This window comes from Stylophora pistillata, chromosome 3 (genome assembly GCF_964205215.1).
Source record: "Stylophora pistillata chromosome 3, jaStyPist1.2, whole genome shotgun sequence".
Classification (NCBI taxonomy): Eukaryota; Metazoa; Cnidaria; class Anthozoa; order Scleractinia; family Pocilloporidae; genus Stylophora; species Stylophora pistillata.
The window spans coordinates 28,445,096-28,464,531 of NC_142521.1; the positions used below are offsets into that span (position 1 = coordinate 28,445,096).

General features: G+C 38.4%; 4 protein-coding genes across 4 annotated transcripts in view; all 4 read left to right on the forward strand.

The window, feature by feature from the left end:
- Positions 1–3,174, forward strand: part of LOC148735436 (uncharacterized) — a 3,308-nt gene extending 134 nt beyond the window's left edge. The window contains exons 1-3 of the mRNA XM_088752657.1: positions 1–325; positions 365–953; positions 1,751–3,174. The exon at positions 1–325 is cut by the window's left edge and continues 134 nt beyond it. Coding sequence (XP_088608783.1) covers positions 841–953; positions 1,751–1,949 — 312 coding nt within the window. The 5' untranslated portion in view covers positions 1–325; positions 365–840 and the 3' untranslated portion in view covers positions 1,950–3,174. The remainder of the gene's footprint in view (positions 326–364; positions 954–1,750) is intronic.
- A 1,113-nt stretch (positions 3,175–4,287) lies between these two features.
- LOC111336208 (uncharacterized) lies at positions 4,288–15,278 on the forward strand. Its single transcript, XM_022942258.2, has 9 exons — positions 4,288–4,484; positions 4,764–4,867; positions 5,011–5,053; positions 6,880–9,033; positions 9,758–9,858; positions 10,584–10,732; positions 11,466–11,560; positions 12,771–12,864; positions 13,129–15,278. Exons 2-9 carry the CDS (start codon positions 4,827–4,829, stop codon positions 13,680–13,682), a joined length of 3,231 nt encoding a protein of 1,076 aa, XP_022797993.2. The 5' UTR covers positions 4,288–4,484; positions 4,764–4,826; the 3' UTR covers positions 13,683–15,278.
- Positions 15,279–15,827: 549 nt separating this feature from the next.
- The window catches only part of LOC148735437 (uncharacterized), a 30,565-nt gene continuing 26,956 nt past the window's right edge, over positions 15,828–19,436 (forward strand). Inside the window, exon 1 of the mRNA XM_088752102.1 lies at positions 15,828–16,249. The gene's annotated coding sequence lies outside the window, so the exon portion shown is untranslated. The remainder of the gene's footprint in view (positions 16,250–19,436) is intronic.
- LOC111341056 (uncharacterized) lies at positions 16,286–19,321 on the forward strand. The gene is made up of 2 exons (XM_022948002.2): positions 16,286–17,089; positions 17,521–19,321. The coding sequence occupies exons 1-2, from the start codon at positions 16,758–16,760 to the stop codon at positions 18,518–18,520; spliced, it is 1,332 nt and encodes a 443-aa protein (XP_022803737.2). The 5' UTR covers positions 16,286–16,757; the 3' UTR covers positions 18,521–19,321.

Genomic DNA, 19,436 nt, shown 5'->3' on the forward strand with positions numbered 1-19,436 from the left:
CTGTGAACGTTTCAACCTTTTACCTTACCTTTTAGTAAATTTTACTTGAGACCCGTTGATTTTTACAAGTTTTTCAATAATAAGGCCCTGTTTACAGGCAAGGAACGGTAACCCTTGTGTTAGGGTTACCCTAGCAGGCTAGTCAAAGATAGCCCGGGTTTACAAGCAAAATTTCACAGGTAGGGTTACCCTACCACCCAGGAAAACTTACCTATGCTTGGTAACCGCACGCATTGTTATCAATGTTCAAAGGGTCTGGAAACAAGTAAAAAGTTGTCCCGGGTAGGCGAGTTATCCCCAGCAGAGCGTTTACAAGGCAGCTAGGGTTACCCTGGCTCTCGGGTAACCCTAGCGCTCAGCTGAGGTTACCCTAGTGCTAGGGTAACCCTAGCTGCCTTGTAAACACTTCGATGAAAAAAAAGAAGAAATGTGGGAACGTTAGGGTAACCCTCCTGCCAGGGTAACCCTAGCACTAGGGTTACCCTACCTGCTTGTAAACAGGGCCTAAGTTGCACGTGAAATCGGCGCATGACAGTCAAACAAACTGCGCATGCCATGCTTTCGACCACTGTAACAGTACATGCTCAGCTCCGGCTGATCTCCAGCTTGTCCTCTGGCCTGTCCTCCGGCCTTCGTTGTCTCGATGCGCCAGCAGTCTAGTTCACAAATATTCTGCAGCTGGTTCTCCGCTGGAAACGGCGAATTTTGTTTTGTTTTTTTAAGAATCGCAGCAGTCCCCTTTTGTTCTGCAATTAGGTTCCAACCGCTTAAGGCGAACCGGTGTCGCATAATTATCGTGAACCTTTTGTACATGACGACCCCTTCGATTTAAATACTTTTATGCCATCATCACACCTCCAGCTCAAATTAATGTGGAAAATGTCATTTCTTTCTGCAACTTTACTCGTTTTGATTGTTGTGACCAGCGCTATTAATCACATCTTAGATCGAGGGTAAGCATTAAGAAACGATCTTCTGAACATGTTTAATACTAGCATTTTTTTTTTCTAGAAAAAATTATTTGAGATGATTAACTATGGTAAGGATTGTTGATGTGAAAATCTTCGGCGCGCAAGGATAATTGAACCAAATTTAGACTTAAGAATTAGTTTCCACAGTTATAATCATATAACGTCTCTAAAAGCGAGAATGTCACTTCTCGATTGGGTCATAGATTTCATCTCGTCACTTTCCTCCATCGCTGTCTTTAAAACTTAAACTTGCAACGTGAGGGGAAAAGTCCATGGTTTTCCGCGTTGAAACCGAGCGACTGTTGCAGGAAAGAAAATCATTCTGAAGGTGCTAGTATCTTTATTCCAGAAAAAAAAAAACATGACTGTAGAAAAACGGCCGTATAAAATGTTTCCTCTGCGTTCCAATATGCAGATACAGCTGTAAATTGTTTTAGTAAAAAAATTCGGAATTGATCAAAGTCGTTAAAAAAAAAGAAAGTTAATTAGGGAACAATGAATCTCAAGCGTGATGAAAATGAAAGGTCCATTCGGACAGTGTCGGACAAAAAGCTGCGAAGAGGAGTTAATTGTAGAGATTAGTCACTGGTGAATTTCATTTTTGGTTTCCTTATGACAGCGTATGGTTACGATTAGTGGTTTTTTTTCCATTTCTCTCGTCTAGCTGTAGGCTTCGTATGGCACTTAAAAAAAAAAATGAATAGACTTCAGTTTACCCATAAGACCTTGAAGTAACAATTTTGTTTTCTCTTTTTTTCCTGGCTTTCTTCTTTCTCTAGATTGGGAAATTATGACGATTCAGTAGAAAAGGATGAAGAAAACTCAAATAGCGAGAAAAACAACAAAGATTCAAATCGCAGTTCTACGCCTGATGTACAGACAACTGCGTTTGCTGAAGTCCCAACAGCGGAAACAAACATATCGATGCACGAACTTCCTGTCAACAACACCGACAGTACTATTCTAAGAAAAAACTAACTACAAAGATGAAAAGACGCACAACCTGGTTTCCAGGGCCGGTGATTTGCGACAGACACTATGGGAACGAGGCTGGAAGACAACAACGTTTGGACGTCACATGTTTATCTCACCAGGTTACAAATTTAACAGCTAAAGAAGATAATTTCGACATCTTTAAAACTTGCTGAAGCCTATGAAATTTTGTTAGTCACTCTTCCTCCGCACTGGACAAAAACATGACGAAACTACGCCAGGGGCGGATACAGGGGGGGGGTGGATAGGGTGGATATCCACCCCCCCATTTTTCAGTAAAAAAAAATTCGAAACGTCACTTTATTTGAAATAGAAAATAAAGAAAGAAAGAAAAATTAGCTCTCGCTCATGTCTGGTTGTTGTTACGCCACGTTTCGTCGTCTGCCGCCACTTTTAAACAAGTACAAGTAAAATTGTTTCCTATTTTTTTAGTCAGGGCATTTTCTCTACCACCTCTCAATAAATATGGTCTGCCATCCACCCCCCCCCCCCCTTTTGAAATCCTGGATCCGCCCCTGTACGCAGAGAATCAGAAGAAAAAAACTTTGTTATTTAAGGCCAGGACGCTGCTGGCTAGCGTAGTCGTGGGAGTATGAAATCATTTGAACCGTTGTTCACCTCTCGCACCGGCGCTTTTTTATAACAGAGAGTAGAGGAAAAATATTTTTGGCCATCAGGAGGCATCATGGAGTTGAAGTAAATAGACTACTTCCACAATCTTACTCAAAGCATTCTTCAAACAGGAAAGGAGACTGAGTACGAAACGAGAACATACCAAACGAACAAGGTCTCATTTTGTTTTTTGAAACAAAGATGGCTTTGGCGATAGAGATTTCTTAACTTTATTGCCTATTTATAGTCTGTAAGTCTGACCTTTAAAGTGTTCGTTTCTTCGGGCGACTTGCCTTTTTTTTTCGGGCGACATGACCATGATTTCGGGCAACATGACTCAGGTTTCGGGCGACGTGACTCAGGTTTCGGGCGACGTGACTTAGGGCGAGATGACTCTCGGGCGACTTGACTGGTCACCCACTGAATATGCCCTCGTTTAGTTTTGCTGATTCAAAAAAATAAACACTATCATAGATACATATGTGACAGTATGTCCTTTGACTCTAAAGCGACTTTTTTTCCCTATTTACTTAGATATGTTTCTAACTTGTCTAAACTTAGCTATCTTTGGCTTAGCAATAAAGACAGATAAAAAATATGACCTGTTCGCTAGATCACAAGAAGTCCCGGACTCAACAGGATGCATGATAACGAAGACACAAAGATTCCAATCCCACGTCCACTTGCAAATCGACTTAGAACCCTTGTACCTTTGCGAGGATTGTTGTACATTCTTTTCGAGTGTTCCGTTGATTTCCAACCCGGGAAGGCTATGGTGCTAGGGATTATGGGGCTGAGCGTGTGCGTGAAGAAATGATTTCCTTCCTTTTAGGGAGCCTTCATTATTTAATGGCAGGGGGAGGGCTTGCAAGAATAGTGGGGGGCGGATCATGATAAATTCAGGAACTAAAATGGGGGGTCATTAGAAAAATTTGGGAATAATGTAGGGGGGGGTCAAAAGCTTTTTGTTGTTACATATCATCTACAAATGTGGGTTTAAGTTTGTAGAACATTTCTACCACCCGCCATACAAGATATATGGAACAATAGCTAACTTTGCATACACTGGAAAGCTATTCTTCTTCAAGCTATACACAGTACCATACCAAGCTGGACACAGTTCCATAGGATATCTCTTATATTATGTTACCCATTTTGTATCAACGCTAGATTTTAAACTCTAGAACTGTATTGTTAAGGTTTTTTTGCAATAATATTAAATATTTGAAAGATATTTTTCTCTTCTTTTAACCTAGCTGCTTTGATAGTCCTAGGGGGGAGGGGGGTTAGCTATTTTTGCAATTACAGCTAAAGGGGTCATGAAATTTTTAATTCTTATAGAGCAGGGTCTGGATACTTTGTTTAGTCACACTGAAAATCTTGCCAGCCCACCCACACCCATAAACAATGAATGCTTCCTTATCCTCCCCACTCGAAGTAAGTTTGCTTCATACTTTTGCACTTTATACCGCAGACTCTAACGCTTTGCATGTACACTGATTAGCAAGAATTGCATTTAAATTGAACCCAATCTTTAGTTAAACTATCTGTTTAATTTGAAAGGTATAGAATTATTTTAGTATTGCACTAACGACATTTCACAGTTCGGTGGTCACTTCCCGCCAAATTTACCGGAAGTAGAACCCAGTCTTTTGATCATATTGTTGATCACGTGCGTGCCCCTGGAGCCCCCCACATATTGTTGCTTGGAACAAATGCCAGTCGCGGTCGCATGTCCGTCGTGAAATTTTAGCTAAAATCACTCCAAAACAGGAAATTTGCCCGGCCCGAGGCCGAAGCGACCATTTCCAGTCACAGTACAGTCTCCTACTAGTTGACATCACGCAGAAATTCGGGTCCATGTAACGAGAAAGGCCCGTGGACTTAGTCATATGCAAACAACCACAGGTAGGCCATTCGATCGAACACAGAGATAGAGTTCGCACTTTTACGCCTAACTCGCCGGCTGTACCTCATATTTAGGGGGGTAGGTTACCCCCCTTTCGCCGAAGAAATATTTTACGACCTCTCGGAGTCGCGGGAATTGGAGAGAAACCTTACGAATATCGTCCCGGAAGCCCCAATTATATGCCTGTAATTCTATATTTGCCTGTTTTCGGGGAAAATTGACTAATTTCGATAATATTTTCCGTGTTTTATGGCTAATTTGTCCTATTTTGACAACAGGGTCACTGGAGTTCGTGCCAAAACGGCAGCAGAAGTTCGTAGGGCTGCCATCCGTTTGAAATAATGGAGGCTGGCTCTGCTAAATGTCTTCTAGATGTGATAAAGTGAGTGAAGAATTTTTCATGTCTCTAAAATTAGATTTGACATGTTAGATTGTATGCTGGTAGGCCTGTTAAAGATGGTTAAAAGAGGAAGTGTTAGTTCACGAAGGAATCAATTTTGACGTTGAATTTTTTCCTCTTTATAGTGACCCTAATGCTCTTCAGGAATTCTTGAGAACCAATAGCCAGGTGAGGGGAAATGCTTCTTACAAATGTGTGGTAACAGCATTCATAAAACAGCATGTGCTGAAGTCAGCCTTGTGACTCATGATATAAATGTAGATGTAAACTGTCCTGGATCTTCTCGAGGGGGAAATTCAAACCTCAATCTCTGGAAATGACAATATTCTGGTGAATCTGATAAATCCAACTATTGTACAGCCCATAATTGGCAAGGTGATTTTTCTTATTTACTATACTTGTAGGTAGTTTTAATATGCCCTGTCCATACCAAAGGGGTTGCACATGGTAAATTTGCAAGATTTAAAACCCTTTTTTTGGAAATCCAAGACTGACATTAAACAATTCTTTCTCTACAAACCCAGTTATCTCTACTACCACATAACTGTGATAGTTCCAATGTTCTATCTCTGACTTGCGTTACAGCCATGACACACTTTTTTGCGTTTGTTTTTGTGACAAAGCAGCCTCCAGGTTGCATTATGGTCAAACTAGCAAGGATTCAATGTGTAACTGTAATGTATGTTTGTTACTGTTAAATCCAGACACTCATCTGTGAGAACAAATTCCAGAACTTGGAGTGCAATGCAAATTTTTACAACAGAAATGAAATGCCCTTCTTAAAAAATGTAATTTTGAAGCTCTTCTGGAGGTTGATGAAATTTTGAGATGCACCAGAACCATTACTGAATTTCAATTTTCAGTCACAAAGGAGTGGTGTGTTTTTCATTCCTGCAAAATCAACAGTCATTTTTGTATATTTAATTTGTTTTTATGATAGCTTTTTGATGACAACATTTAGTTTGGGAAGTGGAGCAAAGTGTATTACATTTTCATGAATGTTGTTACGTATGTGTCAGTCATGATTAAAGGTTTGGATGTGTCAATCAGCCATCTTTGACCTTTATCACCTGCCGTTTTTATGTAATGTTTGCGTTGTCAGGGTAGATTTAAGTAAAATTAGTTTGAGTTAATGGGAGAGTTCAAGTTTACCAGGTTTGTTTAGAAAGTAGCAAATGACTGAAAAATTAGGGTTTAAATCCAAGGGATTTGTATTCAAGTAGCAGGGGTTTTATGCAAATCTTATATTAAGAGAGCCATGATTTTTCTAGGTACCATTATCACCCTTTATAATTTAGGAAAACCTTGTAAAATTACCTTCAAGTTTACTGTCCACACTGCTCTGAATAGGAGCAAAAACAATCATCTGCAGCTATTTCCCTTGACAACTACAGTGTATGTGGCAGCAAAATTCTTGGCTTTGCCTCTTGTTAGTTTGTTGGGGACAAGACGAATACTCATAAATTACAGGGTGCAAGCTGTGGCAACTCCTCAAACTCTACCAAATGTGAAAGGATCCTGTTAAAAAATTATTTTTGTTGCTCTTTTATAGATCTTAGATATAATCCCTTTACTACTAAGATCTCACAAGGTATTCCCCTTACTTTCTACTAGACTTTTTATATGTTAGTATGGAGAATTTGATATTGGATCAGCTAATAAACCCCTACTTTAAAATTTTCTTAATTCTCGTAACTTGTCTGCTTGATATTGTAGCAATGTTCAGGGGTTTCAAAATGTTTTGAAGTAGGCGGCCGACTCTGGAAAAGTAAGCGGCTGTGATAATGCTGAGATTGTTTGTCACAAGCAGACTGTTATGACCAGAGTAGCCAGTTACATACAATCAAGTAGCTGGCAGAACTCCGGCGGTCGCCGTCCTGTTTTGAAACCACCAAATGTTGTAAGGAGAAATTCTGTGTTGGTTACTTGTGGGAGTTTAAGGGTTATAGTTAAGGTTTTTTTTAAAATTTAACCTTGTGTTCCTTTATTGGCAGGATCATGGCCTTTCTTCGAAAAATTCAGGAGACTCTATTTCAGTGTCAACCCCACTGAATGTGAGTAATTTATTAGCTTCAACGTTAAACTCTAGTTCAACAAGAGAAAGTGGGGTAAACAATATGTTGCCTGTTAATACGAGAATTGCTTCACAAGTGTCTGGAACATCATTGCCTAGTTCTTTGTCTTCAGTGCCACAAAATACATTAGTAAATTCAGCAGTCAATAATAGCAGCATGACAAAAAATAGTTCAAGTCCCGGTACTCCTTTTACTGTTGGCGTGGTTCCGTCTTCTGTTCCGGTGTCTAGTGGTGCCAATTTTCTTAAAGCTGGTAAGGAAAGTCTCGGTAGTGTAGGGAACAAAACTGGCAGTGCACTAGGAATTTCTTCTTCACCTAAACCTGTGGCTACAACTGGTTCAGCATTTCAAGGGAAAAAACCCATCCCAATCCAACCTAAAACTCCTAATATTTCCTCTGCTGTGACAAGCTCAACTGTAGGGACTACAGGTACTCGTGGGATACAGATTATGAACCCTGGATTACCTATTGTTATGCAAAAACAGTCTGCTGTTGCACAGCAAAGTATGGCATCTCCTGGGCATCGTGTTGTGTTAAATGGAACAGATTCAAAAACAAACATGAAAGCAAATGTTGCTCCTGTAAATGTACATTCTAATAAATCTCCTCAAGGTGTTATACAGCCAATTCTTTCTACAACTCCTGTCAAACGAATTGCTCCTAAACAGCCAAGTATACTACCTCAAACTGGTATGTCATCACCCCCACAAATTGTGGGGACACAACATAAAATACTTCTGCAACAGGTGTCTAATCAAATAACTCCTCAAGTGCAAACTGTTGTCAATCAAGTATCACCTGGGAATGTTCAACAACAAAACCATACACAGCTTATCCAAGCACAGCAGTTGCTCAATTTGATAAGAGGCCAAAATCCAAGCACCCAGACAACCCAACAGACGTCCACTCAGCTCACGCAATCACAGGCATTACCTGCAAATCAGATTAAACAAATTCAGCAGTTAGTTCAACAAAAACTTTCTAACCAGCAGCAACAACTGCCAGTTGTACAAGCATTGCAACAGAATGTGCTGAATCCTGCTCAACTCCAAGCTACTTTGAAACAAAATCAACAGTTTACAACACAAACTGTCCAAGCAGCTCAACCGCAGAACGTTGTTGTTCAAGAAGAAGTCATTAAACAACTTCTTCAACAAGTGTCGCAGCAAAAAACTATGCAGAAACTTGTGCAACCACAGCAGATATTTCAGCAAATACCACAGCAGTCTCAATCGGTTCAAAAACAGATCTTAATACAGAATATTCAACCACAGGGACAGCAAGCAGCGCAAACGTTGCAAGTTAATGTCAATACTCCCACCAAGCCTTCTAATCTGAATCAAAGAACTGATGTTACTATGTCTCCGGCCAATATTCAGCTACAGCAAGTATTGAATAGCCAGCAAAAGCAGCAAGTGGTTTCTCTTGGACATCAGCAAGTTAATTTAACGCAGCAGCAGCAAGTGTCAAAAGATCAAGGTGCTAGAGTTCTTCAAGGTGTAACATTTATACCAAGTCAGCTCAACAAAACCTCTGTTGCACAGGTGTCAAATCAAGGTGGTGTTCGGCAGGTTAATTCAGTTGTTCAGCAAGGAAAAACTGGAATGGCACCCGTGGTGCATGTTGTAACAACGACTCAACAAAATACAGTTTCTCAAGTGCAGCAACAACAAGCACAAGCTGGAGTTCAGAAAGTGTTTATCATAAAACAACCTGAGCTGTTACAAAAGCTGGGATTACAAGGAGGAAAAACTCAACAAACTATTCAAATTACACCACAACAGCTGCAGGCACTGAAACAGCTTCAATTACAGCAGCAAGTGGTGAAACAGAAACTTGGTTCAGGTGGTCTTCAAACAGGAAGTAATGTGCAAACTAAAAACTTAACAGTAGATCAGCTGAAGCAAATACAGCTGCAGCAACATCAGCTTCAAGGTTCGGGAGTGAAGCAGGTTGTCCCTAACAGCAGAGCACAACCTGTTGTTCAACAACAGGTTAATGTTAAAACACAGGGGAAAATGCAGCACATTCCTAGAATTCTTCAAACTTCAGGCAGACAACCAGTGTCTCAGGTAAGAGATCAAAATAATCCATTCTGAGGTTCAATTGTTTTCCTATAGTTGTTTGAAATTTGGTAATACCAGTTAATATCTGTTTCCTTTGTTTTGTACTCATTTTCTTGGTCAGCTGCAAAGAAGAGTTAAACCAGTTTGAAAAACTATAAATTCAGAAAGTTTGAACTGCAAATTGTAGAAGTATACGTTCAACACGTCCTTGTCAGACTTTTCCTTTATTAATCTCCTCAAGAAAGGTCGGAAACTATAGCAAATTTCCTATTATTTAATGAAAAGGAAGATAAAAAGGTGTGAAAATTTTCATAATTTACATTATTATTTTGTGGCCTGACCTCACAGTTTCCAGTAAAATTAGTGCTTCATCTATTAGTAGTTGAATTAATCCTAGCAGTGACATTTAGTAGGACTTTAAATTGGTGAATATGTTACAAATAACAAGCAGAATGACAGCCAGTACAACGATAGATTTCTACCATTAGATGGCATCTGATATACAGTTAAAAGTGTTATATTGTTAACAGATGACTTATCAAGGCTCACTTTTGTTGTCCCTGGGAGTATTCAAAACTTCATTTTCAATCCTGGTATATTAGTTGTTTTTAACATATATTATTGATTTTGTAACTTCATGTCTATATTTTATTTCAAGAATGTTTGATCGTTTTTAAGATGGATTATTTCTTGTTAACTTTTAACTTTCCAAATTCCATTTGATCCTCAGAGTGTCAAGGTGTCTGTACCAATAAAACAGGACACAAACAAAGGAGTTAAACGCCCACATTCATCATCAGAGACAACAGATGTACCAAAAGTTGCTACAAGGTTCGTCAAATTGTTTCCTTTTCCATTGAAAAAAAACAAACCAGTTCTTAGAGAGGACATGTGCTTACTGGTATTGGATAGCACACCTAGTTACATTGTGCATATGACTGTCAGTGGAATTGTTATCAGTACACTTGTCCACGAAGCACTCACCAACTCAGGGTGCTTTAACCTCCATATTGAAAATAGCACTTCCGCGATGCAATGTGATCCCAGTAAAAGTAAACTTCGGTTGCTTGTTCACTGCCAGTTGTTCTCAGTTTGGGGTCTGGAAGTCTTCAGAAGTTACAGACTATCTTACTGGTAACATGATGACATGGTGTGTGCTGGCCTTGTGATAGTCAGCACAAAATTGGTTTTAACACTTAACATCCTTACATTATCATGCATATTCTCCATACTGTTATCTATACATATCCTAAGGTTCTGATAAAAAGAATTTGGTTAACAAGTTGTTGGTTATTATTTCCTTTATTCTTATGACATTAATGTGTGACTCAGGGGTTATGCACCATGCTGGTTTACAATATTAGCTGTGTTCACAGTTTAGACACCATTCAGTGGATAAATTTGCATGGCATAAAGAAAGGTTGCATAGTTGAATGGAGGAGTTATTTTTCAGAAGTGCCAATTACTCTTTACAGATCTTTAAGTCTTTCATGATCCTTGGAATAAATCTTGATAAAATTCTCAGTAATTTGGATTTCCCAAATTTATTACTTTAGATTAAAACAAGGCCTAACACAAGATCAACAGGCTGTTCTTCGACCTGATGTCAAAACGCCTTTTAGTACTCATGAAGATCTCATGAAAAGACTTACACCTTACCATGTGTGTTATGACCCAAGTCCTACTCCTGCTGATGTTCAGAAAGGTTAGTCCTGACAGCATACAGTTGTCTGCTGTTAGCTCAAACCCTTGGCTACTTGAAAAATTTCTAATGTAAGTTTCTTATTTCTAACATTGAGCATGTTTGCCAATATCTGACTAGTAACAAGAAGTGGGGTTGTACAAAAGAAAAGAGGAGGAGTGGTGTTGTTGTTCAAAACAATGAACATCTTTGAAGAAGCTGTGTAATTTTTGTCTGTTTTTTGTCAATTGTAAAATGTGTCTGTCCAGTTCAAGTCTGGGAGATTTTCCCAGGTGATATTTAACAATGTGCTGCTTGAGAGTTGTGCAATGTGTAACTTTGCGTGATGAATGGCTAACGCCACTGTCTACTTTCCACTCAGTTGGGAATACAAAATGATTGAAACTATAGGACCATGTGAGGACCATGAGATAGAGTGGTTTAGCTATGTGACTCATGGGAGGGGAGGGGGGTGGGATAGTGTTTTTTTTTTCTTAGGCCAGACACAATTTACTTTTACAAAGCCTTTTTCCTCTTAGAAATAGGAGTAGGTAGCAGCAATGACTTAATGCTTTGGGAGGTAACCCTGTGAAACCCATGTAGTGTTGAATAGTGATACGTTTAGTTGCTTTCTGGTACTATAGATGGGACATGCTCTGCCGGATGAGCCTTCTAGTTTGTTAGCTAGGTTTACATGCACCTATCAATGTGTTAATTACTTTGTTGTGTTTATTCCTGTCCTGCTTTTTGTACCCAGCTGATGCTCTCTTTGGTGCTGTTTCAACTCAACTTGTGAAGCGAAGTCAAAAGATGATGGAGAAGTATCGGCAACTCTTATATGACGAGAGTATGGTAAGGTGTCTTATTATTCACTCTATCTTTATTCACATATCTTTTGAAACTCCGGATCAAAACATCAATTCTCTGCAATGTGTGCCAAATGTTGCCTGTAATTTGAGTTAGAGGAATTTGTTGTGGGATTAAACATCCCCTTGCGGATATATTTTTCTTCTCATTTCCTTTCTTGAAAATTTGTCAATGTTGTAAGAGGAAATTGCTCTTTGGTCACCTTGGAGAGTGAGAAGGATTATCCATCAGTTAGGGTGTGAAAATAACCCTTCACTCTATCAAAAGTATTTAATTATTTCACTGAAATCTCAGGGACTGCATGTACCTCAGGTTGGTTCTAAAGAAATAATTTGGATATAATTATCGACAAAGGTGAAATGGTAAATTGGCCACCGTAACGATTACAAAAGCTGACGTTTCGAGTGTTAGCCCTTCATCGGAGGGCTAACGCTCCGACGAAGGGCTAACGCTTGAAACGTCAGCTTTTGTAATTGTTACGGTGGCCAATTTACCATTTCAACTTTGTTGATATATCCAAATTATTTTGTTACTCCCACCGATGCAGCCCCAAACAGTTTCTTTCGAAACTATCAGCCTTTATTCATTGGTTCTAAAGAACTGACTAGCACAGTTAATAGAAATTGATTTGCAATTTTTAATGGAAGATTACCTTGATTGTTTGCTCTAAATACTGTGGTTGCTGGTGAATTAAAGTCAAAAGCTAGTGATATTGTTATATAGTTTTGAATATGTATGCTTCCACCAAATTTTGAATTTAAGAGAACAAGCCATATTGTCGTACCAACAGCATCATTGCCTGTTTAAAATGGATACCAGTGAAACATCAAATTTGTGAGACCTTTTATGCTGTTCAGCTAAAAAGGGCTCATGCGCTAGTCTGCATTCATTGAGACATGAAGGATTCAGGAAATTTAGAGAGCATAATGTATGCACAGGATTGTTTGAGGCACAGCCCAGAGCAACTCATGCTTCTTAAATGCTTTCTAAACTTCCCAAGTGCTATAACTGATGCTTCATTAAGAGGAAGTTTGTCTTGGCGGCTTTCATACATACACACACTTCACCTGCATGCACACTGAGAAGTCTGAGCATGCTTGCATCATTGAATTAGATACATGAATATACTGATTTAATTTAAAGTGGTTATTAAAGTAAATTATGTGGATATTTGTGTTAAAATTTTCTCCTGCAGCGGGAACATCCTTCAGCAGAAATGGTCATGCTTTACAGAGTTTTCTTGACTAATGAACGTTCATTGCTGGCCAATGAAAGGAAAATAGCCAAAGGTATTTATCATATTTTTGCTGGATGTTAATTGAAGCAAGCAAAAAAGTCAATTGCCTTACTTTGCTTAGAACTTTCTTTCTCACAAATGTTGTGGAAATCTTAGTGTAGTGGCATGTAATATTATTTGGAACTTAATTCTGTGGTTTCAAGGGGCACAAAGCCTCTAACAATGCAGATTCTACCAACTGTCTCCATATCATTTAATTGTACTTGCATAACTCATAAGTTTCATATTTTTCATCAAAATTGATATTTCATTTCAGAAAACCCTGAAGAGATCCTTAATATTATCAAAAAGGAAAAGCAGATGGTTGAGTCATCTGATAAGGCAGCAACAGAGGATGCTCTGATGGAAGATATCACTTCTGATGAAACTACAGATTTTGTGGCATCAACTACTGAAAATGACGTTGTCAATAGTATGAATAATGCTGTTTCTGAGGCGTCTTCTAAAATTTCCTCTATTTTAAGTGTAAGTTATTCTCCATCTTCAAGAAATTGCTCTTCAAATTCTTTGTCACCCAAGACTGAAACTTCATCCTCATCATCACTTCTTTCAACAAGAACGCATACATCAGTTTCTACCAGTTCTGTCAACAACCACGTGTCTAGTTTATCTTTGCAAGATCATTTAAATAAACCAGATTCACTTTGCAAAGAAAGCTCTGATGAAAACCACAAGTTGTCAGCAGACTCAAGTGTTGATTCCCAGATGGACACAGGATGTGAAAAAGAAGATGTAACGGCTACATTGGCTTTGCTCAATTCCATGGCATCGGAACTGGATGAAGTTTTGGATGTGGAGGGAACACTCTAAGAATGGATGGGTTGACTCCACCTAAGCATACATGGCATATCTCTTGTTGGTAAATCTTGGTGTTCACTTGCAGTGCAAGTAATTATCCTTCTAGTTGCCGTACACTTTGTCATAAGATAATCTGCTTGTTTTTTCCTTTATCAAGAAAATCCTGTGGCTGATGTATATCCCTGTTCTTATGAAGCACTGTATATTCAGGATAATGTTTTCAAATGTAAGTGGAACTTACAGTACATGCTCTCTTTGGGTGTATAAGGGAACTCATGAATTTGGAATCTCAAAGATGCCTGCAACAATAAGAATAAGAATAAGACTTTGTGTGAAATGAACATAATTTGCTCTTTGTGTAAGATGCACTGCTGGTGCACAGTAAATGATTGGAACCCAGGGTTACATTTAGTCCTGTAGTCTGGTTGTCTGGACAATTGGATGAAACGAGCAAATACTTGCATAACGTCAACAACTTAGCATCTGAAAACCTCTAACTATTCAGCATGAGTGATTCTTGAATTTTCAGAAATGTCTATAATTTTTTCTTACTACTTACTTATTTTCTCCTCTCATATTTTCTACTGCTGGATTTCCTGTGCACCCTCAGTTATGCTCGTGTTGGTCATGTCTTAGAAAAATACTCATGCCTGCCAAAAAAGCCAAGAAATATAGCTTACAGCTTTTAGATATATCTGTAGCTTATATAATTATAACAAAACAAACTTGAAATAAATTTTCTATAGTATTCTCTTCCTTTTATAATGATGTGTTGCGGTTTGATATAATTACTTGCACCTTGTAGATAAATTTTATAACTCTGTCCAGTTTGAAATCATCCGAAGAACTCACAAATGTCCCAACATTTAAAATTTAAAGTTCAGCATAAAACAAAAGATGTCATTATGAGGCCCAGGGGAATAGACCGTATGAACTTGGTAGTTTGTTTTCCAGAGCCTTCAGTGTAAGTAGGATGTTGTAATATCTTCTCATGATAAAATGCTTTGTGTGTGAATAAATTGCTGTTACTCATTTTATTGCTGCAAGAAATGCAAAAATTGAAACAAATTTGAATTTACACAAACTTGCGGCAATGAAGTAATGACATACTTCATTGTCCTCAAAAGTTTTCTGTTATACAAAGGAATTGTTGCTGTGACTTGTCTCTCGGTCCTTTTTCTAGGTACTTGTTCTACTTGTTTTAGCTGTTTGTCTCCAAGTTTGATGCTGAATTTTTTAATGCACCAGTCAAATATGGGCCATTTGTAGGAAAATTTTAGTGGAAGCTGGGTTCTATCAAATCTTTGTGGAAGGGTCAGTGAAAAAGCTTATGGCGAAGATTTGAATAAAAACATCTTTTAGGTCGAAAGTATTGAATTCTTAGTCTAATGTTTCATAATTAGTAATTGGAAAAAAAGGCAAATTTTTCTTCTGCAGCCATCATGTGGCAGATCCTTTCACTCCACTTGCCACTAGAATTTTCTGTAAAGGGGTTCTGTTCCTTGAAGCAGTCATACCAATGAATGATAAAGTTTTGTGCTTTTGTACAACTATTTATAATGTAAATGATATTTCCTATGAAAATATATTAATATATTATTCTCTGAATGTTGATCTCTTTTCTTTGTGTTAAGTTGGGCAGAACATAAAAAACTTTTATGATTGGTTTATCTAGTGAAGCACTTCAAAAGGTAGCGTACTCATACAAGACAGGATTATTCACTTGTTTCACCTGAGTCAGCTCTCCAGGTTTTCAATTTTACCTGATCAGGGAATTAAGATTGGAAAATAGCAATTTGGTGAAATTACATTCAAAAGTAATTTGGAATTTTGCGCTGTACGGAACCACCCATTACTCAGATTTTCCTTCCAGCTAAGAAGAACATCTGTACGATCCGGATTGTCTAAATCCAAAAATGGATTGGCTAAAAGTAACGCAACCTCAGAAGATAATTTTTCGGGTTCTGTCCTGGTGTACCGGTTCACAAGGGAATTACCATTGTTCTTTCTTTGTTTAAGAGTTATCGGTTAGCTATTGTGTATTGCTTGGTCTTTTGTATTGGCTCTTGTGAACCGGTACACGAGGACAGAACCATTTTTCTCGACAGATTATGGGCGTTGATGAATCCCACTAAGGACTCAATTCCTGGATCTGGTTTACAACTTCACAGCAATGTTATTCTTCTGAGTTTATCGGTTTTAGGACGTGTGGTCTTGTTTCTTTGCGTACGCTCTTCGCTATCTCGTTCCTCTTAAAGTGTTCGCAAAGTTTTGCAAGATATGATGTCTCGAGTTGGTATCGAGTTAGAAAATGAACTGCATTAGGTTGATCACACCCTCTCTCCTGTCCCCTGAGTAGCAATATCACCCTTTCTCCAGTCTTCTCTCGTCTGTCATCGAAGAAGTCACTATCATCACGTTGCAACTCTACGCATGATTCCTGAAAAGCGCCAAAGTGCAAGAGCGAAGGATGGCGTTTTTGTGATATGGCTACAAGACACATTCAAAGCTTTTTACCTACTTAGCTGTCAACAAGCTTTCAGAGAGAAAGTGTGTTCTTCTTAAGGAGCGTCAGTAAGGTGAGAAGATTAACAGCCGTGTCGTTTTTGACCGGTCTCGCTAACGACCAGTTTGTGTGTCTTGGCTTAGTTTGCCTCCTCCCATCGATTGGTTAACATCTTGTAGCTCAGTGCACTGACGGTTTACGTTAGTTCGCCAAGATTGCTTTTAAATTCTTCTAAAATCTATAAAAGAAAAAAAAAAAACACGAAATATATTGGGAGCGCAGGCAATCGATTTCTCCTTGCCAAGTTTTTAAATCTTAGGCCCGGTTCAAACGTCGAACTTTACATGTGCCGAACCTAATAATTAGGTTCGGCACATGTAAAGTTCGACGTTTGAATCAATTAGGTCCGGCAGATTTGTATTCGGGTCGACCTGCCGCTCTATTCGACCGGGCTTGTCGGATAGAACGGCAAAAGATCAACTTTGATTCATACGTCGAACCGTTTCATGTGCCGAATCTAATGCATACATTACAAATACATTAAATAAATTAATTTTTACCCAGAGTTCTGCACGATTCTTATGTTTGACATGCGCATACGACTTGTTTTGATCTTTTCAAACAAAATGGCGGGAAGAGCGGAAGATATGTGTTCCTCTTGCTTCGAGAACACGAAATATACGTGTCTGAGGTGTAAGAATTACTCTTGTATGCGGTGTTCCGTATTTGAAAATGATGAAAGTGTAGCGGGTTGGAAAGCAGGCAGTTCGGTAGCGTACTGCGAGTCATGTTTTCGAGAGAAAATGATTCTTGAAGAAACCGAAGGCAATGATCACGAGGAGACCAGTGTGGGTCAGAAAAGCCAAGAGTCAAGCTTGAATGTTAAGTCCACAAAGCCACCCGCTATGAAAAGGTATGCTTCTCAGGTCATTCTGATATTATTTCTCTGAAAAGCCCCGAGGGGACGTGAATTAAGTAAAGTACGTAAGCTTAAGTATTGATAATGTCCCTTCTTTTGTTCTAAATGGGCTACACACTCAAATTAAATTTGCTTGTTTGGTCAGTTTGAGCTAATAAGCAAATGCTAAGGTTTGCCATGGATATCTCGGTCATAAACTTTTTTTGTTTACTTTTTTACTGAAAGGTCATGAGAAAAGACATTTTTGAAGAAAAACATGTGATCATTTCAGTTAACATCATTATATTCATAATTTCCTCAGCGGAGATTGTAGGAAGTTTCAAATAGTAAAATTTGGTTGTCTAATTTTCACCAACCCAGGTTATGAAACATAATTATAATAAGCTGATGAAGCTAATATCTAGGTTTGAATGTTTGTCCTATAGCAAAAACATTGACGCAAATGAGGATGAAGATGATGTTACAAGTGAAGAGGGTGATGACAATGAAGATGTGGACAAAGCTTTGTCACTATTTGTAAAGAAAGGAAAGGCCAGGAAGGGCAAAAGACCTGGGCGAAGACCTCAATGGTGCCCGAAAGTTCTTGATGATTTCATTGACATTGTTGTTAACAGCAATGAGTTTAAGACCAAACTGATTTTTACGAACACCAAGAATCAGAGAAATAGTCCAATTTATGCCAAAATCTTGGATGAGCTGAAAGGCAGGGCATCAGCAAGAGGTGACAAGTTCAACATGTCAATTGCCCAGCTGAGGACCAAGTTCAAAAAGTGTGTCAGCCAGTGTAAACAAGCTGCACTAACTCAGAAAACTGCAACAGGAATAAAGAGGTACCAGGAAGACCATGGGTTTGGAAGCTGGTTCAATGCCTTGTTTGCAGTGGTTAAAACAAGGGATTCCTGTCAGCCCGAACGTGCTTTAGAGCCATCATCATCGTCCTCTCCATGTACCCCTGGAAGTTCTCATGATGACCACCCTTCTGATAATGCTGGGGACGAAGATGCCCTGTATATACCAAAAAGGTCTGCAAAGAAGGAGAAATTTGCTAAAGATAAACTTGACAACACCCAAGTGATGAAACTCATCACTGAAGTTGTCAGAAATGACCCCACAAAAGAGATGATCAGCTTTCTGAAAGACGAAATGGAAAAGTCCCGAGAGCATGAGTTGAAGTTATTTCAACTCATGCTTGGTCATAGAGCCAATTCAGGCTTGCCTCCATCATCCAGTATGGTGCCTCCATCCTCCAATATGGAAACAGGGTTTTACCAATCATGGAATCAGGGCTTTCCCTGTCATGAAGCAGGGTTTTACCCATCATTGCAGGGTTCTCAAGGGCCACAACAAACCACCCAGGAAAGCATGTCTGAAGGTTCTTATGGGAACCCTTTCCTTTATGGCAATGGAAAATACCAGACATTGTAGACATAGAGCTTATTAGTTATAATGTGCTCATAACTATTACTTTGACCACAGTTCTTCTCAGGTCTATTTATTGTGTTGCATTGGACAGCATTCTTACTGGTTTTAACTTAAGTTCTTTTTTGCAAGAATAGATTTCTTTTGAACACTTTGAATTAAAAAAAAATGGTTGAATATGGATAAATTTATTTCTACGTTTGTTTCAGTTCAATATGTTGCAAAATGATGATACAGTAACATTTTTTAGTACCGTAGTTTTTTGATTAAATGCCGGGCTTTCAGTAAATGCCTGGTCTCCAAGGTGGAGTTTTAAATAAACCCCTGAAGTATCTATTAGAGGTTAAACAAGGTGCAGATATAATGTAACAATTTATGTCTGTACAAATGTTACCCGTGCCCCATTATAAAGCCATACAAAATTTATGAAGAAATAACCAGAACTTCATGAATAAAGAGCTCAAGCGAGCTTCGGGGGTCAAATAAACCCTAGGTCCACAATGTTTCAAAAAGGTAAATGCCAGGGGTTTTTAATTGAGAAAAGACGGTATATCTGCTGTAGGGCAATTGCAAAATATACATAACAATCAAAGGAGTTTTATTTAACATGAATAAACTACAAGGAAAATGTGTGTATATCAGAAGTAAAATAATTATATGTTGAATGTTTTTTTTTTTCAACAATATTTGCAGTACATAAAAATTGAATGTTTAAACTTTATTTTTCTATTAATATTAAATTTATGAAAGTCATCTTTCATTGTTGTTTCAGAACATAAATGCAATTAAAAGCAATTTACCATTTAAGCTGCATAGTCAATGGACAAGTTCTCCTTACTGGTCTCTTTGTTTCCTTTAGTATTAGTTGGGAGAATTTTTAATTATTCAAGGGGATGTCTATTTGCTGATCACTTCCTTAATT

Excerpts from the sequence above, each read along its gene's own strand:
- LOC111341056 (XM_022948002.2), top strand. The coding sequence starts at position 16,758 with ATGTTTGACATGCGCATACGACTTGTTTTGATCTTTTCAAACAAAATG. Across the intron at positions 17,090-17,520 it reads AAGCCACCCGCTATGAAAAG|CAAAAACATTGACGCAAATG; the intron begins GTATGCTTCTCA and ends TTTGTCCTATAG.
- LOC111336208 (XM_022942258.2), top strand. The coding sequence starts at position 4,827 with ATGGAGGCTGGCTCTGCTAAATGTCTTCTAGATGTGATAAA. Across the intron at positions 10,733-11,465 it reads TCCTGCTGATGTTCAGAAAG|CTGATGCTCTCTTTGGTGCT; the intron begins GTTAGTCCTGAC and ends TTTTGTACCCAG. Across the intron at positions 11,561-12,770 it reads TCTTATATGACGAGAGTATG|CGGGAACATCCTTCAGCAGA; the intron begins GTAAGGTGTCTT and ends TTTCTCCTGCAG.